The following is a 24,124-nucleotide window of genomic DNA, read 5'->3' as shown; positions in this document are numbered from 1 at the left end:
ATATTGATTATTTACAGGACCGTTTATTAAAATACAGTATAAGTCATTTCAACACCCAAACAAGACATGGGATAGATGTACTCTCATTTAATGTTATAGTATTATAATTTAACGCCTAATGTGTTTAATATTGGGATGTATTTTGAAATGTTGCTGGATTTAATAGACTCACAACAAGAGATTTAGTGCGTGTGTGTGTTTGAGTGTGTGCCTGCGCCAGCGACAGACTCTGCAGCGTAGTCTTCCTGGCACTAGAAGCGCTGTAGGTTCTATCGTACTGGTGGCATAAAGAAGGAAAAAACCAAATCTACTTCCGGTTAGCAGGAGGACATATTTCACACATTCGTCAGATTACAAAAAAATATATATACAAGTAAAAATAAGACACTACATTTTACTTTGGCAATAATTTTCATTTTGTTTAACCGTTGTTAATGTTAATAAATTCCGATATATTTTCTTCGAAGGCGAGAAAGAATGGACGGGCAAATATCAGGTAGGAACTCACGTTTGCTTTACGTCGAATCTGTTTGTCGGTGCTTACTTTTTTAGGTAGAGTCGACATAAACACACCCCCGCTCATCAATGGTCGCTTCTTACCAAGCGCTTTTCGGTGCACAACGGATCATATGTTTTTTTTTTATTTAAAAGTAATACGAGGCTACTTACCTTTTCGTTGATCTAATAGCCATCACGGTTAGTGCATAAACAGAATTACCGTGACGTGTTATTAATTTCTCATGTTTATAATGGCTGGTCAGTGGTCACTTCAACTTGATGATATAAGCACGCATATGAATGGAAGATCACCACTTGGCACGAAAAACCATAGGCTAAGCTTCACTGTATCGTCCTACCGATTTCCATGGCATTTGCATTCAGAGCATCAAATATAAGGCTAGAAAATGGTCCTTTAAAAAACAAACAAACAACAAAAAAACAAATTACACAGTCCACACAAAACAAACCATAAACACTATTCAACAAAATGAAATACAGAAAATAATGAACGCACCCAATGTACCTATAATTACTGGAAAATTGTTTTGTCAGGCTCTACATTTCAAAGTAATCTTAAAATGTGTTCCAATTTAGTAATCCAAATCTAATTTTAAATACAAATGTGTATTAATGTAGTGTGCTTGCATTAATTGTCACATGGTTGTACAAAACTTCATGAATTATTTTAGAACATTTTAAGCATTTTGTTAGAGATTCTGAATGTATGAGATGAGTTAGGCCAGGGGCCGTCAACCCAAAATCTTGGAAGAGCCATGTTGGACAAAAAAAAAAAAAAAAAAATGTCTGGAACCGCAAAAAATTAAAAGCCTAATATAAGCCGTATAATGAAAGCAACACATACTGTATGTATCTTATGTATGTATGTATCTGTATGTATCTGTTATCAAAATGACTACTGGTAAGTTGGCTACAAATACATAATGAGCCTTCATCATTATCAAATTTTCCGCACTATAAGGTGAACCTTCAATGAATGGCCTATTTTAAATCTTTTTTCATATATAAGCAGGGCTGTCAACAGACTTGCAGGGGCCCGGGGACAAGAGACCATTATTGGGCCTGTCCACCCCACTCCTGCCACCGGCTTGTCACGACAACATACGCAGTACTTTTAACGCTTTGCAAGCAAAGACAGTGTAAATTTTCAAATTATTTAATTTGAAATGGACAGTTAAATCTAAGAGACCGTAATGTGATGTGACACAATATAAACAAACAATTACCATTTATTGTCCCATGTGGGCTACGATACAATACAACTGAGAGTGCTATGCCAGCCTGCTAAGCAACAAAACAGTATAACTAAAGATCCTGTGCTTCCCCCTCCACATCACTGGGGTTATCAAGCCCTCAAACAGTGATGCACCTAGATTTTTTGACAGCAAAGTCATTCATAACATCAATGAAATCCAATTTTTGAGCAAGCTTACGCTCAATGGAGAGCATGGCTAGGTTGTTAAGCCTACCCTGTGATATGGTGGAGCGTAGGTAGTTTTTAATTATTTTCATTTTATTGAAGGCTCGTTCTCCTCCAGCTATAGTCACTGGCAAAGACAAGAAAATGCGTAGCACTGGGCTTTGATCACGGTGATCGCGCATGTAAACGTTCAGTGTTAGCGGCTGTTGTTCACTTACCAACATCACGTCCACAGCCAACTGTATCCCTAATTCTCTGACTTCTTGTCCCCCTTTTAAAAACTTCATCATTTTTTCTCGTTCACCTCGATGATCTTCATCTCTTTTTCTTTTCTTTTCTGCGCACCTGATTTATGACGACTCACAATGTTTAGAGTTTATAACAATGACAGATTTTAATTTCCCGCTTCAGGGCATTTACGTAGTGTAGCCTTGAGTGTGCCAGAGCGGGGTCAAATCATTCTCTGCTAAGACAGAGTGGGGGGGTGTCGTTGTGCAAATAAAAGAAAAAATATATATTTGAAATACTTCATATGTTAAATTTTTAAGTATATATCGGGTAAAACATAATATTTAATCAGACAGTTATTTAAATAAAAAAGAAATATGTGGATGTAAAGTAAATTAAGGGTCGTCAGGGGCCCCTATGGTCCTGAGGCTCGGGACAACATACCTGGTTGCCCCCCCCCCCCCCCCCCCCCCGTCCCGTCGACAGGCTTGTATATAAGGCGCATCTCATTATAAGGCGCATAGCATAGAAACTACAGTAGAGGCTGGGATTACATTATGCATCTATTAGATGGAGCTGCGCTCCGAGTTGCTGTGAGACCGTTTGCGGCTAAATATTGATTCATATATCAGGCGCACCGGATTATGAGGACAGCTTTTCAGCTTGTCAGCTTTTGAGAAAATTTAAGGCTTTTAGGTGCGCCTTAAGGTGCGGAAAATACAGTTCATTTTCCCTGCAGTGCATCCTATAGAGAATGACACTCCATGTGACTCTGTTGTACGATGCCGCTTCAACTTCATTGCAATATTAATAATTAAGAATCATGTTTGTCCTCCCACAGAAACCATGTAAAAACATCCCCCATTTTTATCCATTTTCAAACATTTTTGAAAAAGCTCCAGGGAGCCACAAGGGCAGCGCTAAAGAGCCACATGTGGCTACAGAGCCGTGGGTTGCTGACCGCCGAGTTAGGTGATCTGGAATTTCCGCCAAAGTCACAATTCAACATTGGTTGTTGTAGTCACCGTGTTTGCCACACATTCATGAGGTTTGGGGTTCAAGTTTCAGTGTTAGATTTCCTGTGTCATGTTTGCACATTTTCCATTTTTCTCTGTGCTTTTTTATTTTTTTTCTCCGTGAGTCCATGTCCTTTGGTTCCCACATTCAAAGAACATGCACGTTAGGCTCATTAAAGAGTCTGAGAAGAAGAGACCATTCGTCTGTAGGTGTGAATGAGTGTGGAAATGGTGTTTGCTTATCCCATTTGTTGCACAAACTCAGTTGATAAATGCTCCAAGCACAAGCGGTATAGACAACGAATGGATGGATGGAAGGCATAATTCCAAATGCACTTTTCTAACACTCCCCCCCCTTTCCTTTTTTTATTTTTATTTTTTTAAATGCTGTCTTCCCAGTAGGTTCTGTGTTTATGTGCCGGCTGTGCAACCAGTTCTCTCCCAATCACACACTGCTGCTGAACCACTGCTCCCAGTTGCACCCCCTTCAGGAGCAGCATGAAGATATCATTGTTGCTCTACAGCCTCTTGCAGGAGTGCCTTTGGAAACCCCAGCAGGTTAGTGCAGTTTAATGTGACTGAGTGGTTAGCACATCTTCTCTGGCCTTCTTGTGTGGACTGTGGAGTTTACATGTTTTCTGGTTACTCTGGTTTCCTCCCACATCCCAAAAACATGCGTGGTAGGCTGATTGTACACTCTGAATTCTCCATACGTGAGATTGTGAGTGTGAAAGGTTGTTTGTCCATATATGCTTGAAGTTGGATGGCAACCAGTTCAGGGTGTATCCCGCCTCTTGCCCATAGTTAGGTGGGATAGGGTTCAGCAACTCCGCAACACTTGTGAGGATAAGCGGTATGGAAAAGTTAAATAAATAATAAATTCATGTTTTTTTACTGTCTGCAGGTTTTTTGTTTTCTTTTTTTTTGGCAGTTTGTTTTTGGCAAATTTCTTGTTTTTTCTGTACACCAGGGGTGAAAGTGGGCCAAAACGTTCAGGAACGCAGTTCCGGTGTAAGATTCAGGGCCAGAACGCAGTTCCGGTATAAGATTCAGGGCCGGAATGCTATTCCGGTACATGGTGCTTTGAATATGACGGCAACTGTCAAAACACTATGTAAAAAAAAAAAAAAAAAAAATGCTAAACTGCCACACAGGCTTTTCATCTCCAAGAAGGAAACAATCTACCAACATCAGATTTACATACACAAATGTTAACAACAGGCATAATAAAGTGCTTGTGTAGCGTAATCCGTTTCCACCAATATTTATTATTTATTTTATTCCATGGACAGCATGGAGGTTTCCCCTGCTGCTGCAGTTATCTGAGTCCGAGGATGATGAGTCACATTAATGTGCGAATGCACGCAGCAAAGCAAAACGCCTGGACTCATTTATCTGTTCAATTAGCTGACAGACTGACATGTGATCAGCAGAGATAGTTAGCTCTGATTGGTTCAAATGTGCATGTTTTCTGGAACAGCAAAAAAAAAAAAAAAAGGGGTTGTTGAATTGATACGACAAAAAAGGGCAATGCAACATAAAATGGATCAAATCTTTAAGAGCAGCGAAAGCGTTGAGGAGACTTATTCATCATATTTAGTTTTATTTGCTCTGATGGGGGGGTTCTGAACATCTTAGCTGTCAATGTGCACTTTGGACTGATATTTGTTCATTTATGTTAGGCTACTTATTCATTTCCTTATGATTTTAAAAAGTCAATGCCTGCGCAATCTTCAAAATATATTCCATTTCACTCTGCATAATATAGGTCATTTGTACTTATTTTTCTGAATGTATGTTACTTATATATTTATTATTTAAAAAAAAAAAGTAAATATTTACATTAACTTCAATTTTAATATACACCCTATGTTCTTTAGTAGTTAAAATTGAGATGTGGCATTTAGTATGTGAGGAAATGAGGGAAAATAAAAATTAGGAGATGGAGGTTGGGGTTATTGCTGTTTTTGTTAACTTTTATTTTTTGCAAATCATTGAAAAAATACAATTTTGAATGAAAATCAGTTTTTGTATGTGTTATTGAAATAACTGTGCTAAACTGTGCTTTTTTTTTTTTTTTTTTTTTTGTGCATTTCAGTAGTTTAAAAAGTTTGACCCTCGTCCCCAAAAAAATGAAAGAAAGAAAAAATAAATAAATACAATTTCTGGCTCCGTGGGGACCTTCATGTCGGGGAGTTCCGGCAATGAGTTCTAGCCACTTTCACTTCTGCTGTACACGTTATTAGCTTAAAAATCTACCTCTCAGTATTTTGCCTTTTGTTGTGTTATTTCCAGCTAAACAATAATATCCAAATGAAAATGTTCTCATTTAAATTTGATCAGTGCATCAGGGTATATGTGTTGTGCACAGAGATCCAGGTAAAGCGAAAACGAGGACGGCCAAAAGGCTCCACCAACAAAGCACACACAGGTCACAGGAATGCCAGAGACGGCTCCACGCAGTCTCCAGAGGACAAAGACCAGATACAATATGGGCCGAAACAAGAAGACAAAAAGAGTAAAACATGAAGAATGGATTGTGTAGAGACAAACCAATCTGCTCTTTAAAATGTATGCCAATCCCCTTATATTTTCACTCTGCTAGGTGATGACAACAGGATATCTGAGCTAAAATGCAATGATTGCCATCGTTTGTTCAGCAACAAACGACAAATTGTCAAACACATCTGTCTGAAGAAACAGTATGAGGAAGAAGAGGATGATTACACTGGTAAGGAAATAAAATGCACGTTTGATTTAAAAACACCAGATATTGCTTCAGCAGCATTTGATTTTGGGTTGCTACAGCAAATATGTGGAGTATTATTTCTCACTAATGTCCGAGTAATAATAATTTGAAAAAAAAAAAACTTCAAGTGCTCTTATAATTTCCATACTTTTCAGGCAGCGTTTGCAGAGGTCTTGAGAATTAAAAAAAAAAAAAAAAAAAACCTGCAGGGACTGTACTTTGAAAACTTAAATCATATAATAATTCATGACCTAATCTTTTTTCTTTTTGTATAGGAAATATTTTTCAACCTTCAAAGCGCAAGAAGAAAAGCCCAATGCCTTCTGATGGGCAAAATGTCACCTCCAAAGATGCCAAAAAAAGTATCATCAAGGTTGTTCTCACTGAAGATGAATCACTCCCAGGCCAGTATTGTGTTCTCAATTGCTGTTTTCTCTAGAGTTGTCTGATATTATCGGTTAGCATTTTAAAATGATATCGGATAATATCGACATCGATCTTTCATGATCGGTTTTGGGCCTATATGCAGAGATGGGTAGTAATGCTTTCTATTTACTCCGTTACATTTACTTGAGAAACCTTTTGAGAAAAATGTACTTCTAATTTCTAGGAATAGTTTTACTAAGTCATACAGTACTTTTTACTTTTACTTGAGTAGATTTCTGGAAAAAAAAACGCTACTCTTACTACTACTACTTTGGGCTACACTAGTCACTACATTTTTCCTCTTTATTTTACATATTAGATTTTACTTTTTTTTTTTTTTTTTTTTTTTTTTTTTTATGCCAGAGACACCAACAGTGGCGCTACCAGTTTCATCAATGAGACATCGCAACAATAATCACATGTGTCCATTCTCAAGCTTGCCGTTCTATGATCATGCCAACCTGTTCAATCACGTGGCGTCTTTAAAGCTCCGGAAAAATGAAGTATTTGCCATAGAGCGCTGACGTCAACATGATGCGAAAGCACTGATTTTAACATCTCTCCCAGTTTTCATTTGACACCTATTGGCCAAGGAAAACCTGAGATATGATCATTTTAGTTTCATAATAGGAAATATTTTTTTCTCCACTAGAGGGCGCTAACGGTCTTTGGACGAATGATGCTTCATTTCTGTATTATTTTACGCTTACTGGAATTCAACGATTTTTTCCCCCCATTGGTTTGATGTGGATATGTAATAGATTTTAGTCTTCTTCTTTAAAGTATAATAATAACAACTCATATAGATTAAAAAAATACCATTGTTAAAAAAAAAAATCTAACATAATAAGCAGTAACTCACAATGTTACTTGATACTTGATTATTCTTTTCATCAAACACTTTTTCACTTGTACTTGAGTTCATTTTTCTTATGACTACTTACGCTACTCTTACCTGAGTAAAATCTTTGGCTACTCTACACACCTCTGTCTATATGCATGTTGCCTTCAAAATAAATATAGAAGCCTTCTGCCTTTGTGCAAGGGCTGGGCACAGTTTAGCACAACAGTTATGCTTATTGACCATTAGATGTCTTCAAACTAAGATGTTTGGGATTTGTTATGTGAGAAGACCATTTGCATTCATGGTGCAAAAATTAAATGAACAATAAATGGATGAAAAATAATGAATATGTTAAATCCATGTATCGTTATAGGTTGATATTGGTATTAGATTTTGGGAGTTGGACAATATCGGGATAATGGTTAAAAAGTAATTATCGGACAGCTCTAGTTTTCTTTTTATCTAATCCAATAAAGTGAGACTACATTTTTAATTTTAATATACTTTTAATACTTTCAATACACTTTCAACTCTTAATACTACAGGTGTTATTCAAATGACTCCAGTCGAGAAGACTATTGATAGTCCGGAGCACATTCATATTGCGGATAAATCTCCGGTGAGTCTAATTGCTGTACGTACTGATTATGTATTCAAGTTTTTCTATCCACTACATGCACACAAAGGGTTGGTGGCATGCTGCTGTCTCTGTCTACCTCAGCAGACACTTTAGACTTGAAGTTTGGTATAGCATTGTGCAGAAAAGAACTGATCAGCTTGCTTAAGAAGGATATCAAAATGTGGAAACTTTCTCATGGGAATTTGCTCACTGAGAGTGCATAACTGCTGTCAAGATTGTCAACTAAATTCATGTGCACATCTCTACTCATTCCTTCTTCAATCCGAAAATATCAAGGCTGGTACTTGCCAAGCACGGGCCAGGGTTATTAATTCTCTTATAGTTGAAAGGCTTGTTGTTCAGTTTTCTGACATTATAGTCAACGTTCAGATGCTTATAGAGCTGACATTTGAGGTGCTACCTTCCTCATTTGAAAATTCCATTACAGTGAATGCATGAAGAGAAATATCAGTGAGATATTTTTTCAAAGTTGAAGTGGGTATAAGTACAGATGTACACAAATTAGGAGGACATCATAATGGACGTAAGTTATGCAGTTTCCTGTGTAAATATTGACCATCAATTACTCTGATAACATTACACCACTAGAGCAGTGGTGACGTGTCAACATCAATTACTCTGATAACATTACACCACTAGAGCAGTGGTGACATGTCAAATTTTCAGAACAAAAATAGGATTTTTGGGGACAAGTCATAATTAACATTTTGCTCCAAAATGGATGGATAATAATCAAAATGAATGACAATTTAATTTTCTTGGGTAAAACTAGATGAGGTGACTTTGTTCGTGAATAGTTGACAATCTTGGCTGGAGGGTCTCTTATTGGAGCTTTCATGAAGAACTGGTGTGGGAGGCACAAAATAAATTCATATTTATTTTTATTTGATTTAACTCTTAAGTCACAATATTTTCAATATTCTGATTTGCCAAATTTTTTTTGTGCTCCTTTGCACTAGTTTTTCACTATAGCCTTCAGCCACCTACTATGTTATTTAATAACTTTTGCTTGCTGTATTATGTTTGTGTTGCTATTGGTTACTAGACATTTCTGTGGGATCATCCAATCCAATAACCTTAACTAACCTGATTTAATTTTCATTTCCCCAAATGAGAAAAAAACTAACCCTGCATTATGTCAAGATGAAAATATTACTGTATTTTTTTTTTTTTTAAATGATAGAAATTATACACATACAATCAAAACATTGTGTAGAATTGTATGTAATTTTATGTTTGTGCTTCGTCTAAAAAAATATCATTCTATTGGGATTATCCAGAACACTGCAGTTTCTCAGGATGAGCAAGCAGACAATCAGTCTGCTACAAGTGTTGGGGAAACCAAAGCAGAGCAGGTCCTAAGGTATTGTACACAAACTATTGGACAGAATAGAACCATAAGCAAATAAAATACATGTACAGTTTTTTTTTCCCAAATTTTTTTTCAGATGCTTTAAAAACAAGCATGCATGCATAATATGCCCTTCTGTTCTCACACAATTAATTATATGCTCTACTCCAACTGTAGTTACAACAATACAGAATCAGTACCGGGAAAAGGCTTCCAGGAATATTCAATCAAGCAAGATGTTTGCAAGTATGGTCAATATGTATATTTAACTGCATTCATTATTATATTTTACCATATTACTTAATTTGAGGGTTTTATTGACTGCATCTATGTTGTATGGAAACATGGTTTTTCACAATTCTTAACAACTCAATTGTTTTCATGGTTCTGCGGGGTTTTTTTTGTTTTGTTTTTTTCATTCCACTTAAATTTAAAATTAGGCATTGATTGAGCCTTAATTCACAGATAGAGTTTGGTATGTTAGTCCCCTCAATACTTTTATCTATTCAATGGTTGGGCAGAGCGAAGGTTCACTGTAGTAGTTTTAAAAAAAAAAAGTTTTTGCTCAACACAACGGTGGTGATATAGTTGTTTAACATAGTAATGCACGTTTCTTTTCTCCAGTGAACTTCCCAGCCAACTGAAGGTCTTCGCCTGCGAGATCTGTAATAAGATCTTCAAGTTTCGACACTCGTTGATGTCCCACCTCAGGACTCACACCCAAGAGAAGCCCTTTAAATGTCCACACTGTGACTATGCCTCTACCATCAAGGGTAAAGAGAGTTCCCTTTTACCTAAGAGAATTTTCCTACTGTTTAGATTATACAGTATATGCAAAAGTTACACAGAGTAAATTCACTATCAGTAATATAGAAACCTCCTCATTTCAATAAGTAAAACCATTAAGCTATTCAATTGTGGATTGAATGTTCCTTTCATTTATTTATTTATTTATTTTACTTTTTGTCTTCAGCAAACCTGACTGTTCACCTAAGGAAGCACACTGGAGAGAAGTTCAGTTGCCAACATTGTGCTTTCAAATGCCTCAACCCAGGACACCTCAAGGTCTGATTTGTTATTTGGGCCATATACTTTCTTGCAAGTTTGACCAAATGCACGCATATCCATGCAATTTTTTTTTACATTCAGTAGGCAGCACGGTGACCTAGTTGTTAGCTATTTTTTCATCATAGTCGAGAGAACCCGGATTGGAATTTGCATAATCTGCATATGTTTCTGAGGGTTGTTATTTAGGTATTCTGATTTTTCACCACATCCAAGTATGTACACTGCCATGTAAAATTATGTGCTCCTGATGTTGATAATATGTCCTCCTCAAATTCTTACTTATTTGCAAATGTCCCCACTTTAATGTTTAAATTCCAAAGAGAGTTTTTGAACATAAACGGCCTTTTAAGGGCAATTCCACAACATCTCCAATATAAGTCCATATTTAGACTACGCAACTCTAAAGCCTTTACAGTACAGTACTTTGTTTTAAATTCCTGTCAAATCGCCACTCAAGTAGTAGTCGTCGTAGTTGTTCTTTTTCTTGTGGATGTGATTGTGCCACAGTCACTGCGTGCTAAAATGCTTGCGCGACTACATGCAGGTCACAGTGGTATTGTTAAAATGAAAGAAATGGCGAGAAGTTATTTTTGGTGGCCAGTATTTGATAAACAGATCGAAGAGACAGTAAAAAAATTGTTCATCTTGCCAGAAGATTTACAACAATCAACCTGCAGCCCCACTTCATCCTTGGGATTTTCCTCAGGACCCTTGGCACCGCATTCATATTGACTTTGCGGGCCCTTTCGAAAATCGAATGTTTCTGGTTGCTATCGATGCCCACAGTAAGTGGCCAGAGGTTCCTATCAAGAAATCAACCCACATCGGAAAAGACAATTGAGAAGTTAGGAGAGATGTTTAGTCGTTTCGAAGCCTCTGCACATCTCGTGTCAGATTACGGGCCCCAATTTGTGTCAAAAGAAATGGTTGAATTCCTCCAAGCCAATGGGGTTCAACACATCAAGTCGGCTCCCTATCACCCGCCAACCAACGGCTTGGTAGAGAGGTTTGTGCAGACCCTCAAACATGCTCTTAAAGCATCACAAGGGCAAAGTACACTCCATCAAAAACTACACGAATTTCTCCTCAAATACCGAACATCTGTGAATGCAACTACCAAGGTATTGCCAGCGAGCCTAATGTTTTCTCGAGAGCTACATACTGTCATGGACCTGCTGAAATCACCAGCCCTGAGAGAGATTGGTCAAATGGATCAACGGAAACAAGTCAAGTACAGAGACCTGCATTCCAAGAACCGAGTTTTTATACTTGGTGACTCTGTTATGGCCCGGAGTTATCAGAGTAAGGAAAAGTGAGCCACTGCCACCATCATTGCTCAAACGAGGCCTGTTTCCTACACAGTTCAGACAGCTGATGGTGTTTGGCGTCGCCATGTGGATCAATTGTTGGGAACACCAGACACTACTCCAGAACTGTCTATTGATTGTGATGATGCTAGCAGTGTAATTATACCAGAAATGTCTAGCTTACCGGATGTGTCAAACCCAAACAATCCTGCTGTAATTGTGTCTAATTCAACCGATGCGCAAACGGAGCCTGAAAGGGTATTGGAACCTGTTTCCACAAGTGGAAAATCTGAAGTGACTGTTGAACGTCGTTATCCTGCACGTGACAGGCGACCGCCTGCTAGATTGGATTTATAAGTAATAAGTAAGAAGGGAAAAACAGGAGGTATTTTTGTGTTCATTTCTGGGAAATGTTATGTAAGGGGGGAGGAGATGTGGACACTAACCTTGAAGTTCTACACTTCTGTCATTTTTGAAACGATTGTCTTGAGACTTTGTAGCTATGTTGCATGGGCCAGTTTCTTTTTTTTTTCTTTTCCTTTTACCTGTCCTGTTTAACTGCTTAGACCAGGGGTGCCCAATCCCGGTCCTCGAGAGCCCCTAACCAGCTTGTTTTCCGTGTCTCCCTCCTGTAACACACCTGAATCAAATGATCAGCTCATCAGCAAGCTCTGCAGCAGCCTGATAACGATCCTGATTAGTTGATTCAGGTGTGTCAAAGGATGGAAACATGGAAAACAAGCTGGATAGGGGCTCTCGAGGACCGGGATTGGGCACCCCTTGCTTAGACACAGAGAATGGGAATCTGAGTGTCTTTATAGACAAGTTTCCTGAGCGAAAATTGGGCGGCGCCATCTTTGACACTTTCTGTTACGGACTTCCGGTTTAGACGTAACACCATGAATTGCGGTTGAAATAGACTACGTTTTAAACTGCCAAATCAAACAAGAGGAACCCATAGAAAACCTAAAAGATCGCATGTTCATTCTTATCACTTTGTTGATCATTTGAGGAAAAATTCTAACCATCCGTGCAGCCTGTGTTTACATTGGGTGTAGATTGATACGCCGGTCACTTGAGTGACCACAATGAGGCGAAATTACAAATATTACAGTTGCCGAATGCAGAACGGGCTGACACCGATTTTGTTGTTACAAGGAAATACTATAAGCAGGGGTGCACATAATTTTTTCGCCCAGGTTCTCAGAGGAGGACCTGGAGATATGACTTGGTCCTCATTGAGCTTGAGAGCCGACCTGCCTGATGCGATAAATTTATGACAAGCTTTACTTAGAGCCAATTAACTTTAATTAATTATATTAACAATTAATGCTTGATTAACATCAACTGGCACAACAAAATTGCCATTACTTTGAAGTGAAATGTAAAGAAATAAACATAAAAGCACCAATTCAAAATAAAGGGCGTTATGCGGCTCCCACATTAACTCCAAGCCTTTTTAAAAGTGGGATGTCCTCCTCATAAGACCTCATTGAACGTGCATGTTTAGCTTTGTAAAATGCGAGCAAAAACACGTTTGTCAGTGCATGTCGCTGTTCATTACCTTTATTCCGCCCTATTCCGCCGCCACTTGTCCATAGGGCGAGTGGGGTCCTGTTTGACATCGATAGTTTGCTTAATTGCCACATGCTCTGTTTTTTTCGTGCTTTTCAAAGTTTGGATGGCTGAAATTCTTTGACCCTACATAAAATGCGCTGCTCTTATCGGCGACATTGGGATTCTCACGGTACATTTTGTACCGCATTTCCGTGCGGGCCTCATTTGCTTCTAGCCATGGTAGCTCCTGTAGCCACTTTTCAGCAAAAGTCCTTTTTTTCGGTAGCTCCGGCGACGTCTCTGTCATCTGTCTGTCTTTTGACGGGGGTGGGGAACACGGAAGTAATTACTCAGTGTGGCCTGCCTCATCGACATTTTGAGAAGTTATTTTCTCGTGTCCGCCGCAAATACAGTGGTCAGCCATCGGTACGCAAAAGCGTATGGAAGCCGTTGAGGGCCAGCGCGTTTGTCTACGTCCAGTACGCATGCGCGCATGCGGACCACTTATGTGCACCCCTGACTATAAGGTCATTTTCATCTAGTTAGGTTATGGTTATGGTATTATGAGCTCATCGCACATGTACATATAAACACGAATAGTATGTCATCATTTTATTGCAGATATTGATCGCAATAAAATTTTTGGACAACATGATTTCATTTCTTGTTTTATTTAAACCAATAGATGCACGTGCAAAAGAGGTCGATAAATCACAATTTATAAAATTATTAGAAAAATATTAACGAAGGTGGAGCATGAATCGAAGCTGCCATTATCAAGGTAGAATGCACATAGTCCCGATATATGTCCATCAACGTAAGTGTTGTTGTGAGGCACATCAAGATGTCTTCCCTAGCCAACAGCGTTTTCCACCTGTAAACAAACGAGAAAAAAAAACGCTTGACATACTTAACACTTAACACTTGAATTTATGCATTTAGGGCAAAAGCCCGTGTGTCATTTGTAGTAGGTGAGTGTTTGTTTTTCATTTCTTTGTCTTTGAAGCTAGTGCAAAGCTATCGATGTCTCAGCTGTGACACAACACATAGAAGTATCGTGAAATTGAACATAGTCGTACCTGTTATTGCTTTGTGGTGGCACTGTCTTGGTTCCATCTGCCTTTATGAACACAAAATTCCTATATTCATGTATTAGAACACATTCAACTGAATGCTTTGGAGCTTTTCAGGTCCCTGATTGCGTTTCCATCCAAAACTATTTTGATTGTGGTGACTCTTAACTCTCTTTTGATGAGTAAAGCCACTCCAGCTCCACTGTTGTTTTGGTTAGAGAAGGTGTCAAACGGAAGTCGTGAGCAGAAATGCGGAAGCGGAAGTCCTTCGGAAACTTGTCTATAGACTGAACAGTTTTAATATGCCTCGTGGGAGTTTGGTGTACCCCCATTGTGGTTGTTCATATTGTTTTGTTTATTTGGAAAAACTTCAAGTCACCTGAGTGTTTTCCGCCATATATATTTTTTTAAAAACATGTATACTTAATATGTTATTTCTGTAATACTAACATTTTTCTTTAATGATGTTAAACATTGTGGAAACTCTCCAAAAAAGTAGAATTTGAGACAGACGTTGTTACTTTTTTACAGCTCTATGAGTTGGTTTAATTGAAAACTTATATTTACAGGTTACTGGGTGTACACCGTCTCTTATGCAAAGTAAACAGAGATAGGTCCCAGGTCATCTGTGAACGGTCAAGTGGAATAGAGCTTGGATGATTTAAAAAAAAAAAAAAAAAAAAAAAATGTATGTATGTATATGTATTGTACAAAATATTCGTCCAATGTTTCTCAAATGAATTTAATATGTGCTATCATGTGGTAGTAGAAAAGCAGTTTTTTTTTTTTTTTTTTTTTTAGCACTCTCGATTTACAATAATGTTCAGTTTCTAGCTGTCTGGAAGTAATGCAAGTGTCACTCTGCTGTTTATGGTTTTTTAGGTCCACGTTGAGCGAGTTCATCTGAAGGTCAAGCAGCATTGCAGCTTCTGCCTAAAGAAGTACTCCGACGTGAAAAACTTGATCAAACATATAGAAAAAAGTCATAATTTGAAAGACCCAATTATCTACAAGAGCTACAAACAATTGAGGTTTTATATACGCATGCTGTAAAAATTTTACATTATTTATTAAATCACTCCACAGCTAACCTTCTTAATCTGTATGTTCAGGCTGAAGACTCGTCATGGGCTCAGACAACTCCTCTACCACTGCCCCACCTGTAGCCGCTGCTTTAAGAACCAGGCAGAGCGCGAACGCCACTTACTAGTTCATGGTCCTCAGCGGCCATTTTCCTGCTGGCTCTGTGACCAAGCCAGAACCAGCTTGGCCACGCTAGCTGCTCATGTCAGGAAGCATCCATTCTTGTATCTATGCTATAAATGTGACAGGAAGTTTGTTAGCAGTCAGAGACTCAAGAGTCACCTCACGGAGAGTCACCCTGAGCTGGAGCAAGAACAGGCATTCACAGAGTGTATTAAAAACAGCTTTTACCTGATGAATGATGGGGAAAATTTGTCAGTAGATCAAGAAAATGTGGGGAAAGAAGCAGGCTTAATCATGAAGGGAAGCACCAAGCTGGGAGCTGAGAGCAGAGAGGAAGTGTTAAGAACCAGTAAGGAGTCGAGTAATGATGAAGATGAGCCACTGAAAGTGGCAGCAATGGAAGCTACGAGGCAAGAGAAGGAGGGTGTTGAACTTCAGCATAAGTATGCAGAATCAGAGTCCACAAGTGAAGGATCTGCTCAGAAACTCCAACCCCAAACTGTCCTAGAGACACAGAAGGACACATCTGTTGAATCTTTGACAACAAAACACAAATTCAGCTCTGCAGATGCCAATAGGCAAAGACACACCCCTCTCTCGGAAGACGCACCCACAGATACCAGTAATCAACTGGCTGATGATAAGACATGTGACAACATTCAAGAGACCAATTTTAACCCTGACACACATTTGCCTTCAGGACTTTCAGAAGTTGACACCCAAACTGTACAATCAGAGAAGGTAATTAGGTTTGAGTTGATATCATCTGTTTATGTATAACAGTAGTTTCCACTTTACTGCAGTTTCTCAAATATTACATGCTGTTGCGTATCGTTAGTAATGATTAATTGGTTTTTTTTCAGGCATTATGCCAGATTAAGCATTTTAGAGATTGTGTCATTTGTGATTTTATTTTTCATTAATAATAACGGCCACACAGTAGCTATGGTTTGTTATCGAAACATATTGCTTCACTAATGTCTCCCATGGTCCTTAGCAAAGGCTACAAGATGATGGCAAATGTCGACACATATACATGCATCATACGCGGAGTTTAAGAGGGGGCCGCAGGGGCCAGGCCCCTGTGTTGGCCAAAAAGTGTCATTGCATGTAACTGATTTTCCTATACTGTATTTTTTGGACTATAAGTCGCACCTAAGTATAAGTCGCACCACCCAAAAAATGCAGCAATGAAAAGGAAAAAAAACATATCCGTCGCATTGGAGTATAAGTCACATTTTTGGGGGAAATTTATTTGATAGAATCCAGCACCAAGAACAGACATGTCATCTTGAAAGGCAATTTAAAATAAAAATACAATAGAGAACAAGCTGAATAAGTGTACGGTATGCTAACATATATGTTAATGTAACATAGAATTAATGAGATAACTATAGCATACAGAACATGCTAACAAGCAGCAATGATATAATAATGTGTTAATTTCACACATAAGTCGCTCCAGAGTATAAGACGCACCCTCTGCCAAGCTATGGAAAAAAAAAAAAAACTGCGACTTATAGTCCGAAAAATAAGGTATATGATTTTAAAATTAAAGAGTTTTCCAGTAAAATGTGTATAGAGGTGTAAAGCAATAAAACAACAAAAATGAATTGAATGAACCAAAAAAGATATTTTTATAATGGGACAAAATTATTTTCGAACGGCAAGAGGCAAGATGGATATACATAATTTTTTCAAACTTAAGCTTTCAAAAGTGACAACAACTACTTAGTAAGAACCAAGAATTGAAAATGTGGATCATGAACGCTAGACAGCACCGCCAAAATGATGAGCGGAGTTTCAATTCGCCCTGCTAAAAACGCTAATTCTACAACAGAGCCACCACCGGTGTCTTGCCAATGTAGTTACCCCCGTCAAAAGTTGTATCCCCTGGCCGCGTGAGCGCACACACATACATTAAATGAGTTTTGTCGACTCAAACAATTAATTGAAGCCAGAAAAGAGCCACAGTCATATATTTTGGACATCGACGTTTATTAAACTGGAGAAACTCCATACAGGACTTGAATTACAGTAATAACAGTTAAAGGTCATCCTACGAGTAAAACAGTAAAACATTGCCTTTTTTACGTTCAGTACGTATGTTACGTTATCTGACAGAAAATAGTTTTTTTTTTTTTTTGATGGATGAGCCATGTTTTAAAACCTTATCCTAAGCAGCCTGATTTAGTATTCCCCTCAAGAATGATGGAAAACAAAAAACACTCATTTTCAACTTATTATTATAAATATTCCTGTAAATTAATTTTATTCCTGACACTGCGTTTTGTCTCAACAACATGTTGTGCCCCCCGCCCCAAAAGTCAAACTCCGCCTATGACATGCATGTACAAACATTTCGCCCATTGCGCTCTGATTCACGGTGAGTAGGGCAAATGTTGTCAATATTATACTGTACATCAATTTGTAATATTATGCATTACATATACTGGAAAAATACAGGCACTCGTACATGTCTGTACAATATACTTAGGTTTCTTCAACCTATTAGAGTACAGTGGCTCCACCTGTTATATTGCCTATGTCTTACAGGACATCCAAATAAGTGCTTTCCAGCAGGTGCTGTCATCTATTCCGAAGACACTCCTCAATATGGAGATTTTCCAGCGGCTCAGGAAAATGTATGGAGACCTGGAGTGTCAATACTGTGGTGAGATGGAGGAACAATCTCCTGCTTAGATCTGTACAATCAAATAAGATGCCATTTGAACAGCAAATAGCAAACCTTCTACAACTTGACCCATGCTTACCAATGATAAGGCTACTTATGGATTGACAACCACAAAAATAAACAACAGCCGCTCTGTTCCCCGGGTTTGGAATTCACTACTCCCTACCTCAGGAACACAGACTCGCTCCCCCTTTTTCAATCAATACTCAAAACTCACCTGTTTAGACTGGCCTATCCATAATAATCCCTAATTTCTTTGCGTTTTTTTCTGCTAAAATGATTTTTTTCTATTAGTACCGGTATTTTTATAGTTTTAAACGTTCTACACTTAATTAATTTTCACTGTTTTTATTTTTTTAATTATTGTACGCCGAACTTGAGTGCCAGAAAGGCGCCTTCAAATAAAATGTATCATTATAATTATTATTTATTATTGTTCAATCAATTCTACTCTTTGATGCATAACTGCAGTATGTATTTAAAGGACCAAAAAGGAAGCACAGTGTGAGATAACTGAATAACTGATTAATAAGTGGTGGTTGTCACTTGTCAGTTTAGCTTTCTTTTTGTTGCAAGTATGTAAATCTGTCAGTTTGTCCAAATTCAGAATATATTTTAAGATCAGAGGGTTGTTGATTGGTTTTCATGGGCGTAATGGGACATGAAGGAATCCTGATGTCCATTGGTCATCTACAACCATGCATTTCTAGTTGTCTTTGTGAAAGCAGGAATCCATTTACAGCTCTTTCTTATTACAGCAAATTGTTCTACTGGTTGTAATTGCTGTTTTGTTCCTTGCAGGGAAATTGTTCTGGTACAAGGTCCACTATAACGCCCATGTGCGAACACACACCAAGGAGCACCTACATTATTGCTCAAAGTGCAACTACTCGTCCATCACCAAAAGCTCTTTGAAGAGGCATCAGAATCAAATCCACAGTGGCTTGCTACTGCCATGTTCTAGCCCAGGATGTAAATACACTACTCCTGACAAATACAAACTACAAGTACATCAGAGGACTCATCAGCAGGAGGTAACAAAACATCTACTTACATTCGGCCACCAGATCAAATGTCAGATCCCAACGCATTCATGTTAAAAAAAAATCTGCCAATTTTTGCCATTGTTTTGCTTTCAATGAAACTGGTTGCCCTGATAATACTGTAGAAATTACATGCAATATCTATTTTTTTAGACATTTACACCAAATAGAAAGTGAATATGATTGCTATATAGCTCACTGTTGCGATTGTATATCATACAGTTGTGTTCAAAGATGCAGTATTAAACTTGCATTGCATTATTGTGTTGTAGTCTGACATTTTTTTTAAAAATCTTATTTGTAATTAGATCAAATTAAGACTTGTAAAATCGCCAATTGGATGTCCACATTACCCTTAAGTCTTTATTTGATCTGTTTATGAATAGGATAAAAACAAAAAACAAATGAATGTCATACTTGCTACAACATTACAACACTGTACTGCAGTGGGTGTTTATTATTTTGAACACAACTGTAGCTCCATAACAACCCCGAGCCTACCGGTAATTATTTTTTTCACTTGGATTTTGTTTTGTTTTGTTAAATCCTAGTATTCTTTCATTAAATTCCACTCTTTTTGCTTTGATTACAGGGAAAGGTTGCATGTTCCATTTGCCATCAAAGCTATCCAGAGCACAGACTTAAACGGCACATCCAAATATCCCACCCTGGTAAAAGACACACAAACACGTCAACACACAGTCAGAATCCAAGTCAGACATTTTCTGTACTAAAATGTCCATTTCGTTTTTTTTTTTAAATGTATAATTGCACACTAAAACTAAGATTGTTCAAATATTGGACTACATGCAGTATATAAATTGTGTGTTGAACAGAGACATTACCAGTTAAAGGGCAGATGGTGAAGCGAGCAGAGAAATGCCCATACTGTGAGTCATACTACCTCAAGAACAGCACTGAATTTCAACAGCACCTTTGGGCCCACCAAGGTGAAATGCCTCTCTACCTTGTACTGATGAACTCAAATCACAAATGAAACAAACCGATATAACATTGACTATAACTATCACTGTACTGTCTTGAAATTTCACCTTAAAACAAAAGCTCTATAAAGATGTCTGACTTTACAAAGTGATAGAACAGTTTTAGGTACAAAGAGCGGTTGTTTGAATATTATAGTTTTAGTGTTTTTATTATTGTGGTTGTAGATTACACTGGTCCCTAACAATGCGGCATAACACCAAATTCTATTTCATCCCTGCCGTAACTTTTGTTGTGTTATGTAATTCATTTCCCCACAACCAAACATTAAATTTTGTTTGATTTGCAGGAGTGAAACCTTTGAAATGCAATATATGTGACTATGCAACCCGCAGCAGGTATAATTTGAAAAATCACATGAACCGACATATCACCGGAAAATCTTATACATGTGACCTGTGCTGTAAAAAGTTTAAATCCAAAGTGTCGTTGAAGAACCACAGACTGAGCCACACCAACCAAGGTATACATAGTACATTCTTGGACAATACATCTATTGCCCACATAGAACGTTGTGTTATTATATCTATTTTTTATCTTTACTTCACTTTAATAATGGTCAATATGATGACAGTCTGTAAAAATGCTCGGCTTTACTTTCAAAAGAAATGTCTCCAATTTTTTTTTTTTTGTAAATCTAGGGAAGAAACTTAAGTGCTCAGAATGTGACTTCAGTTCAGGTCTCAAGGCTGCTTTGTGCAGACACATGGAGCAGCACGCTAGTTTTAAGGTCAGTATCACTAGAAGAATTCATTAGCAAGGTTCTTCTATTCACACAAAGATGAATACATCAACCAGTAGACCAACAAAGCAATGTGATGCAAAAAAATAGGGCATCGTCATGATGGAAAAAAAAACAAACAAAAAAACACATAGCACAGGCATTAAATATTACAACTAATGTTGCACCTCAAACATAAAACTTGCCTGTAATTTGTCATTTCCTGGCTGCCATAGGTCGTATGTCATTTATTTATGTATATTTTTATTTGTTTGTTTTCCCCTTTGCTTTGCATGCTCTTAGCCATTTCATTGTGCTCACTGCCACTACTCCTGCAACACCTCTGGTCCTCTGAAACGACACTACAAGACAAAACACCCAGGGCAGGAATATCAAAATGTCAGCGAAGGACTCTCAGATGCAGAACATTCCACGCAACAAGGTTTGAATTCTGAGTTTCTGACTTCAATTACAGTGGGTAGCATTTCTAAATCAATCATGGACTCTCGGTAGAAATGCATCTTGTGTCCACTTGACATTCGGTTCAAATGCAATGGCTCTTCCTTTAAAGTGTACATTTTAAAATATATAAGATGGCTAACACATATCAAAAATTGTGCCTTTCCTATTTTCCATCCAAATGAAAAGTAACATTACAAAATGCATCTTTTTAGAGAATAAATGTATTGATTTTTTTTTCCTGCTGTGTGTTTCTTTAGGCACCAAGTGCCCTGAATGTACTTATGTTTATGGCACCAAATGGGAGCTGAATCGACACATGAAGAATAAGCATCGTCAAAAAGGGGTGGAATGCACCTGGGAGGTAAACAAATATACTATACAAACACTACTTCTGATGAAGTTGGGACCCTGTGTTAAAAATATATACAAACAGAATACAGAGATTTGCAATTCATTTTTAACTTCTTCTCACTCCTTTTCGAACATGTTTGATATGCACAAGCGGGTAAATTCGCAACAGATAAAATTTTTAAAAAATAAATAAAATAAATAAATAAATAAAAACAACTGCTGGTCTTTTACTCACTCTTTTACTACAAAGCCACACTTTTGTAACACATGCAGAATGTGGCTTGGCCTTTCCTTGCTGAAATAAAAAGAGATGTTGCTAAAAAAGATGTTGCTTCCAGGTTACAAATGAGTTCCGTTCCTACGCTGGCGACATAACTCGAATTTCTGGGTAAGTCAGAATTAACCCTTTAAGTACCCCTAAATACCCCCACATCTCAAAATAACTATCCAAAACCATGTATTATACGTCATTGTACCGTCCTCACCAAGACGGTGAGCTAAATCCTACCTAGACTGTGAGCTAAGTTCCGAAATGATGATAACAGATATCTGTGTGGTTTGCTGACTTTATCCAGCAGCACAACACTTGCAGAATGAAAGCAAAATAAAAATAAATTAATTTCATCTTCAATAACAGCAATTCAAATTTCTGTTTATAACTAGCTGCCGATTCAGAAATACCAAGCCACACAAACGATTAGCATGTATCAGTTAGCGTCCGCACATCATCAAAAACAATGACATAAACTCGCCCCAAGTATTCGACCGCAATTGAAAACGCACAATAAACAGTACAAAAGGTGTTATTTGAGGTGGCGGGGCTCAGTGGTAGAGTTGTTGGTAGAGTACTGTAGTTGTCCTCCAACCCAGAGGTTGTGGGTTTGATTCTCTGCCCTGATGAACTCGTCAAAGTGTCCTTGAGCAAGATACTGAACCCCATGTTGTTCCTGGTGCTGCGTCACCAGTTGGTGGATGGCGATGAAGTGTAAAGCGCTTTGAGGGCCTTGAAAGGTGGAAAAGCGTTATACAAGTATAACACCATTTACCATTATATACACGTTTTGCCTCCATGGATCCTTCACAAGCAACAAATGTGCATGCAGGCTTTCTCCTCTCTCTCTCACTCGGTTGCAGGACTTCTTCGTTGGAACAAATGCACTCTTCCTAGTGTGTGCACCTGCCCGTGTGGTCATCTTCGTGTGCGCAAATATGTTCTTCTTCGTTTGTACATGCCCAATTACTTGCGTGCCATTAGTACTACCTGCTCTACCTGCGCCAAGATAAAAGCATGCATCACAAAACAAAAGTCAACGTTAGAATTTTTTTCTTTTAAGAAAACGAGTCTCCGAAGTTGAAATCGTGTAAGTCGGGTACGTTGCAACCCGGGGACTACCTGTAGTTAAACCCCTCTCCAAACTCTATACCAGTAGTAACCATCATATTTTAAACACCTTTCAGCAACATTAGCCGCAGATAGCAACATTTTTTTTTTTTTTTAAATACCATTTTGACATTACAAATCAAGACTAATAAAACATTTAAAATCAATGGAGTAAACCAGAGTTGATGCTTTTACTGATCTAATGTACTATATGTGTGAATTAATATTCAGGTAGAAGAGACCGTAGAGAGCCAATTTGTGCCTTTGGTGCAAGGAGAGGAGTTGGCAGAAGAACATGTGGCTGCCCTACAAGATAATGGTAATAAAAGTACTACGCACGCTAAATAGCAAATCGTTGTTGTTTAACGCTTTTAGATTATGATCGTTTGTGTACAGGGACTGATAATATTCTTCAGAAGATTGTTGAGTTAAGCTCAGAAACTCATGATGCCATCGCTTCCATGGTTGCTATGGCTCCTGGCACTGTTGCAGTGGTAGAACAGGTAAATACCATGTGTGTGTCTAAGGGCGTCACAGCCCTAAATATAATGTTATGTTGATTTACATTTGTGGTATCATTTGTAGGTAGCAGATGAGGAGGAAGTCGGTGACCACCAACTGATGGTTGTGAACGCAGATGGTGATCTTTCTGGTGAGCAGGTGGTGGTAGTAGAGGAGGGACACGGACTGGAGGCTCTCACGGTCCTCACTCAAGATGACAACACTCACCACTATATTGTTTATGTGCAGGAACAAACTGTGGAAATCTAAAACTGGTAATGCTTGAATTTCATAATTGACTGTTTATATCTTTATGTTTGTAATTCATTAACAATATTATACATACTTTGTACATTCATTCTGCATGTATTCCATTAAGCAGTCCAGTCTATATAGTGCCACAGATTAATAGCTTGATTAAAGTGCAATACTTCATGACACACATTTTTACCTAAAGACTTTAATAAAATACTGTCATACATTGGATGGTTTGTTAAGTGTTTTTTTTTTTTTTTTTTTTTAATTAATTGAATCTGAACTGGTGAACACAATGAATGAGTTTAC

The 24,124-nt window shown here is 37.9% G+C and overlaps 1 protein-coding gene across 2 annotated transcripts; it reads left to right on the top strand.

Annotated features, from left to right (window-relative positions):
* Positions 1-154: 154 nt before the first annotated feature.
* Positions 155-24,016, top strand: LOC130914207 (zinc finger protein ZFAT-like). 2 transcript variants are annotated; one of them, XM_057833195.1, is made up of 23 exons: positions 155-496; positions 3,586-3,741; positions 5,555-5,701; positions 5,789-5,914; positions 6,208-6,336; positions 7,748-7,821; positions 9,123-9,205; positions 9,371-9,439; positions 9,818-9,966; positions 10,167-10,258; positions 15,081-15,229; positions 15,311-16,145; positions 17,961-18,078; positions 18,901-19,133; positions 19,735-19,813; positions 19,979-20,092; positions 20,434-20,607; positions 20,786-20,874; positions 21,169-21,307; positions 21,585-21,688; positions 23,291-23,378; positions 23,456-23,562; positions 23,645-24,016. In XM_057833195.1, the coding sequence occupies exons 1-23, from the start codon at positions 478-480 to the stop codon at positions 23,828-23,830; spliced, it is 3,459 nt and encodes a 1,152-aa protein (XP_057689178.1). In that variant the 5' UTR covers positions 155-477; the 3' UTR covers positions 23,831-24,016. The 2 variants fall into 2 exon arrangements, with proteins under 2 accessions (XP_057689178.1, XP_057689177.1); XM_057833194.1 differs by having other exon boundaries at positions 3,583-3,741.
* Positions 24,017-24,124: the final 108 nt, after the last annotated feature.

The sequence above is a fragment of the Corythoichthys intestinalis genome, chromosome 4, assembly GCF_030265065.1.
Source record: "Corythoichthys intestinalis isolate RoL2023-P3 chromosome 4, ASM3026506v1, whole genome shotgun sequence".
Taxonomy (NCBI): Eukaryota; Metazoa; Chordata; class Actinopteri; order Syngnathiformes; family Syngnathidae; genus Corythoichthys; species Corythoichthys intestinalis.
The sequence above is the reverse complement of the archived record's forward strand: the minus strand, read 5'-3'. Positions and strand labels throughout refer to the sequence as shown.

Coding starts and splice junctions, on each gene's coding strand:
- LOC130914207 (XM_057833194.1), top strand. Junction 7,822..9,122: donor ATATTGCGGATAAATCTCCG/GTGAGTCTAATT, acceptor GGGATTATCCAG/AACACTGCAGTTTCTCAGGA. Junction 21,689..23,290: donor GGGTGGAATGCACCTGGGAG/GTAAACAAATAT, acceptor ATTAATATTCAG/GTAGAAGAGACCGTAGAGAG.